Source organism: Ipomoea triloba, chromosome 4 (assembly GCF_003576645.1).
Source record: "Ipomoea triloba cultivar NCNSP0323 chromosome 4, ASM357664v1".
Taxonomy (NCBI): Eukaryota; Viridiplantae; Streptophyta; class Magnoliopsida; order Solanales; family Convolvulaceae; genus Ipomoea; species Ipomoea triloba.
In genome coordinates, this window is record NC_044919.1 from 30,522,115 (window position 1) to 30,528,114 (window position 6,000).

Consider the following 6,000-nt stretch of genomic DNA (forward strand, 5'->3'; position numbering starts at 1 on the left):
TGCATGCCTTGGCCGTGCGAGACATCAGCGATGTCTTGTACCTCGGCAGCGCGCGAGACATTAGCGATGTCTCGCGGCACGCCGCGGTAGCGTTTGAGACATCAAGCGATGTCTCGAAGCGGGCGAGTTACGCCCGAGAGACGCGATCTCTCGAAGGAAGCCGGTCACGCGGTATGGTGTCTTGCGGACCTCTCAAAGGCTGATGCCTCGAACCTTTCTCACGAGCGATGTCTCGTGGCTTCCAGGGTAACTCGTAGTGATCTCCAGTAGCGACGTATCACTTCCACTGTGACCGTTGATAAGAATGACCTTTGGCATTAAGGAATTAATGTGATTAATCCTGCCATTATTTCTTATTAATGGACTGTTAGTGGGAAGTAAATTCGTGCTTAGTGGAAGGAGGTTACATGTGAGGAATGAATGCCATTATCAATGCTGTTTTATCACATCCTCTACTATATATTTCCAGGTTGAGCAGGAGATTTACAACAACGAAAGAAATCAGTTTTCCTCCTCGAAACTCTGCTCCTCCTTCGTTCTAGCCACCTGTGTTCATCCCACGTTCTCGTTCGCCGGATCCAAGTTTGTGTGCTCAAACGGCGGATCGTAGTACGTTTTATCCTGGGAAACCTAGACCGCAACGCTCCAGCACCTCGGGAGGCGGTAAATAAGGTTTTAAGGACAGAGACAACTCGACTCGTACTTACAACTACCCCAAAAGTCCGTTCTCCCCGTCCCTTGTATTCCAGGTTTATTGAACCTTTGTTGTAGGTTTAAATTCCTGGAATTTTGTAATATTTCTTGTAATATTTGTTTTAGTGGATTTTTTATTTTCGTCCATTTTCTTGGGTATTTCGAGAATTGTTTCACAACAGTATAAATGCATAAAATAGATCTAGTTGCAATATTGTTAGGTGAAATTTAATTTATTTTACATGATCGAACATGGGTATTCTTGCCTTGGTAACATTAACACCAATGATAAAGAACCAAACTAAAATCTAAGAGGAAAGTCCATAAAATTAAAAATACTAATCCATTAGGTGGAAGAACGAATGATCTTCTGAGTTTAAGTATCACTTCACTTAATGGAACCAATATAATGTTACATTATATTGGTTTGAATTAGTATTGATTACATCATTAAATCTTTCGGGACACAAAATATGATATGATGCCTTTATTTGTGTCTTATAGTCTTATTATTATTTTTATTCAATTATCAAAATTCACATTTTTTTTTATCAAAAAGGGATGGGGGCCCGAGGGCGAGATCAACTTAAGAAATCTCCCTCACTCTACGATAATGCGTGGCACGCATGAGGTCATTGTTGTATGTCCCATCACTCTACGACAACTTAGGAAATTCACGTTCAATATGTTATATATGTATGTGTGTGATGAAAGTATTATATTAATAACAAAGATTCCTATATATGTTTAATCCAATAATATATAATATCAAAATCATGACTAAATAATACCAACAAAATGTCTTTACTAACACTAAACTATACATCTATGAGTTATGGACCACTAATCTATGTATTAGTCTAACAAATTTGAACAAAACAAGCATAACCATTCACAACAAGCTAAGAAGTGCCAAGCACTTTGTGCTCAAATGACATGTAGTGAGTTAGTGACTCTCTTATATGGGAGGCCATGAGATCGAGCTTCAGTGGAGGCAATATTGACTCTTTGTACTTTAACAGGTTGAGAAAGTATAGATGAGCAGATATTACAATTATTCTTATTCAAAAAAAAAATTCAACAAGAAGAAGTAATTAAAGTTGTCTTGAAATAGGTGATCAAGTAGGTGAAACATTATTTTCGTACCAGAAGTCATAAGTCACAACCACTATCAATAAACATAATTTATTTTTGTACTTCAAAGTTCAAACTCAAATAAGGCATTGGTGCCCCCACACTAACTGGCAAGCTATCCTGAAGTTCTATCTATAAAATTGCAGTGTAATGTACAATTGTACACTACAATATGTAAGTACACTTATTCTTTCATTGAAGCACATGTGTTGAGGGCATGGTCTAATTTTTACACCACTTACGCCTTCAACATTAGTTAATTTTGGTGGATTTTTTGAATAGTAAAAATTAAGGGGTAGGTTTCTAACAAATGTGGAGTTTTTGGCTGCATGAGGCGCAACTCTTGTTCCTAGCCGAGTACGTACAATCATAAATTTTTTTATACAGTTTTTTTTTTCCTCCACTTACTTCCATTTTCTATTTCCAAACCACATATGCAAAATCTCTTAAAAAACCTCACACTATTGAGAATAACCTTATTACTCTTACGAAATGGACAATGATAGAAGTGATTATTTAATTATTTATTTATAAAACCTCCAACAAAATTTGGAGAGCCAACATTGCTCATCTTTCGATAAACTGACAAATCTCACTTCGAATAGTTTTCACTTCAAACTCTTATTGGCTCTCTTTTTGGACATAATCAAGCATTTGGATAGCTTTTTACCACTATTGGAACGCTAATAATAAACATTCAAACTAATACCTTAACCCATGTATCACAACAACTAATTAACTTATGAAAGTTTGACCTTAATTCAAGTACGACCATTCTTATTTTTTTAAAGAATTGATATGAAATTCACTAAAAATGAAAGACATATCCAATTCTAAGATGAAATGGTGACCAATAGGATGAATCAAACTATTTGATTCCCATCTTAATTGTAATAATTTTATTACAAGTAGAATTATAGTGTTGCTCATATTCATTGAATCATTCATGAATATATCCACATATTATTATATACTTTTCCATTAACTTCTTGAATAAGTATTGCTCCCAAATATAAGCCACTTTAATTTGTTATAATTATTTGTCCATGAGCATATGGAATGTGCAATGGTGGTAGTTTCTTCAAATGCTCTTTCAACCATTATATAACTTGGGTTAATGGTATCCTCTACCTGTCTAGCTAGGTGAGTTGTCAGTTGTGTAACATTTGAAGTGTTTGTGATTAAAAAAATCAATAATAATATTTTATAAGAAATACCATGATATATCCATGGTGTTGCTGCAGTTGTTGTTATTATTATTGCATAGTGGGATAGCCACAGTTATGTCGCTTGACCACTAATCATTTAATAGGTAGTTATACAAGTAGTGGATACATGAGTAGTAGATAGTTTCTATGATCATGTATAAATAGCTACTTATGTATATGACAAAAGGCAATGAAGAATATATATTGATGGATGTCTGGTGACATTTATCTCTTCTTTATCTCCATTTTATGGAGTTAAACTATCATTCCAAGCATAGTCATTTGGAGTTGTATTGCCACTTGAAACACATCCATGTCTATTCTCCCCCCAGTTTATTAGCTCTTGCATTGAAGAAGAACAATCTATACAACCTCAAGGTTGTATCATACCATTCATATTTTATCGTGAGTTATATACTGTGTCATGATTGAAGAAAACATAATGATTCGTGTAGAGTTGTTAAAATTGTGTATAAGGTTACATGCTCGATTTTTCGTATGAGTATTCTATTGACCTTATTGGTTTGCATCAGAACAACATATGTTGATTTACCTCATTGTGATACTTTGTTGACTACGGTTACAAGACGATATTTATTTAATTCACAATGCACATTCTCAAGTACTGACGACAAGTTTTTGTCATCATTAAAAAAGTCGTGATAATAAATAATTATTTTTAAAATAATTGAGGCATAAAGAATATATATTTTAACAAACAAAATTAAATTTTGAAATAATTAAGGCAAACCCAATGCTATATCCTCTCCTCCGTCGATATAGCACTATTCATTTCCGGTTGCCGGTAAGTCACGCCTCACGCGCATTCTCTATCTCCTCTGATGTCGTCATTATCTTAGTGTTTAATCTTTCTTCAAAATTAGGCAATCACACTCTTCGCTGTCACTAATCTACGGAGTACCAAATTTCCCACCAATAATTCTCGCTCGCCGTGGATCTGAGAGCCGGAAGACGTTACCGTGCCGTCCATGGAGGAGGCATTGGAGTTGACGCGCGCAAAGGATGCCAAGGAGAGGATGGCGGGCGTGGAGCGCCTCCACCAGCATCTAGAAGTTTCCACGAAGAGCCTCTCGTCTTCCGAGGTCACGGTGTTGGTGGATGTTTGCTTGGATCTTCTCAAGGACAGTAACTTTAGGGTTTCTCAGGGAGCTCTCCAAGCGCTCGCCTCCGCCGCCGTCCTCTCCGTCGAGCAGTTGAAGCTCCACTTCAATGCGCTTCTCCCCGCGGTGGTCGAGAAGTTGGGAGATGCTAAACAGCCTGTTCGCGAGGCGGCCAGGCGGCTGCTGCTCACTCTGATGGAGGTGCGCGTACATTCTCATTATGCACTTAATTGTCTCTGTTTCCTCGGATTTGGTTGCAGTTGTTTGGCTTAAGATGCGTAGGTTTTGTTTGCATTTTGTTGGTGATTGAAATGGTGGTTGGAAATTCATATCTGCGGTGGGGGCGAAAGTTGAATGGCCGATATGGCGATATTAATTTTTGTGCACAAAATATCTGCATATGATATTTGTTTCAATGCAATTGGATTCCCGTATTGTGATTTAGTGGAAACTTGAGAACTGTTCTGATTTTAGAACTTTGAATCCGGAGGTAGTTGAGGCAACATTATGAGGGAACATCTTGGCCACCTTGGTGGCTTAATGCTTGGAACTACACCTGATAACATGTTTGCTTTTTAACTGGAATGCTAGTGTGAGATAGATAACGTGTAATGCTAGTGTGAGATATGCTAGTGTAAGATAGAAAAAAGAAATGAAATTGTATCTTCATTATGGGTGTGAAGGTGCTGAGATCTATTGAAAGATGTGATGGAATTATTTGTCACTGGATTTTTGCTTTCTGATATCAACTTTACTTCACTCAAATGACTGCCACACTAACAGAACTTTATTGCTTAAATCTGCTTCCAAATTGCTTCTATCTGTACCTGGAGTCCTTGACTGCTATATACAGCTCCATGCTCATACTTATCTGACTAAACATACTATCATGTTGCTGAATAGCACTCTTAATGTTTTAATTATGATGTCAATCTCTCAGCATTATGCTTACAGTAATGCTTCCTGAGTCATTGCTTTCTCTAACTCTCTTAGTATTTATTATTATCAGTTCAAGCTAGTTTACCGTTAGGATTTATTTCAGGATAAATTTTTACTTAGGAACTAAGCATTGATCTTTGTTAAGGATTACTTTAAGTCTTCATTCAGCAGAACTTCTACACCATTTATTAATAATTGTTTTTTCTGCTATTCCTTATTTATTTATTTATTGTTTAATTAGTGATTCTAGATCTTTTAGGATCAATTCTCAATCTTTATTCTATGAACTACAGGTCTCCTCACCGACAATTATTGTTGAGAGGGCAGGGTCTTATGCTTGGTCACACAAAAGCTTTAAAGTTCGGGAAGAATTTGCTCGTACTGTAACATCGGCAATTGGTCTTTTTGCATCCACAGAGCTACCCCTTCAAAGGGCTATTCTTCCTTTTGTATGTTAATAGAATAAATCTTTTTTTGCGTCTTTAGGTATTTAAATCTTTTGAGATCTAGATTCATCAACTACTTTTTACTTGGTCTATTATCAGATTTTGCAACTCTTAAATGACCCAAACCCTGGTGTCACAGAAGCTGCTTTAGTGTGTATTGAGGTCAGTAGCACAATTTTTTTTGCTGTCTCTTTTAATCTGTTAATATGGTAGTGGATGTGACCAACTGACGTGCCATACCCTTTACAAAAGTGAAATATTCACTCTTACTTTGGGATTATAACTGGATGTTTTAACTGAATATTGAGTTCTTGTAACATTATTTGGTAACTGCTGAAATGCAAAGATGCTAATGTTTATTAATCGGCACTTTGTTGACAAGTTACCCTTGCTTTTAGAACTATACAACTCATCTCTTTTCTTTCCCTTGTTTTTTTTTTTTTTTTTTTTTTTTTTTAA

General features: G+C 36.3%; 1 protein-coding gene across 1 annotated transcript in view; it reads left to right on the forward strand.

Moving 5' to 3' along the window:
* Positions 1–3,818: 3,818 nt before the first annotated feature.
* The window catches only part of LOC116015841 (CLIP-associated protein-like), an 11,402-nt gene continuing 9,220 nt past the window's right edge, over positions 3,819–6,000 (forward strand). Inside the window, exons 1-3 of the mRNA XM_031256007.1 lie at positions 3,819–4,357; positions 5,389–5,544; positions 5,641–5,703. Coding sequence (XP_031111867.1) covers positions 4,025–4,357; positions 5,389–5,544; positions 5,641–5,703 — 552 coding nt within the window. The 5' untranslated portion in view covers positions 3,819–4,024. The remainder of the gene's footprint in view (positions 4,358–5,388; positions 5,545–5,640; positions 5,704–6,000) is intronic.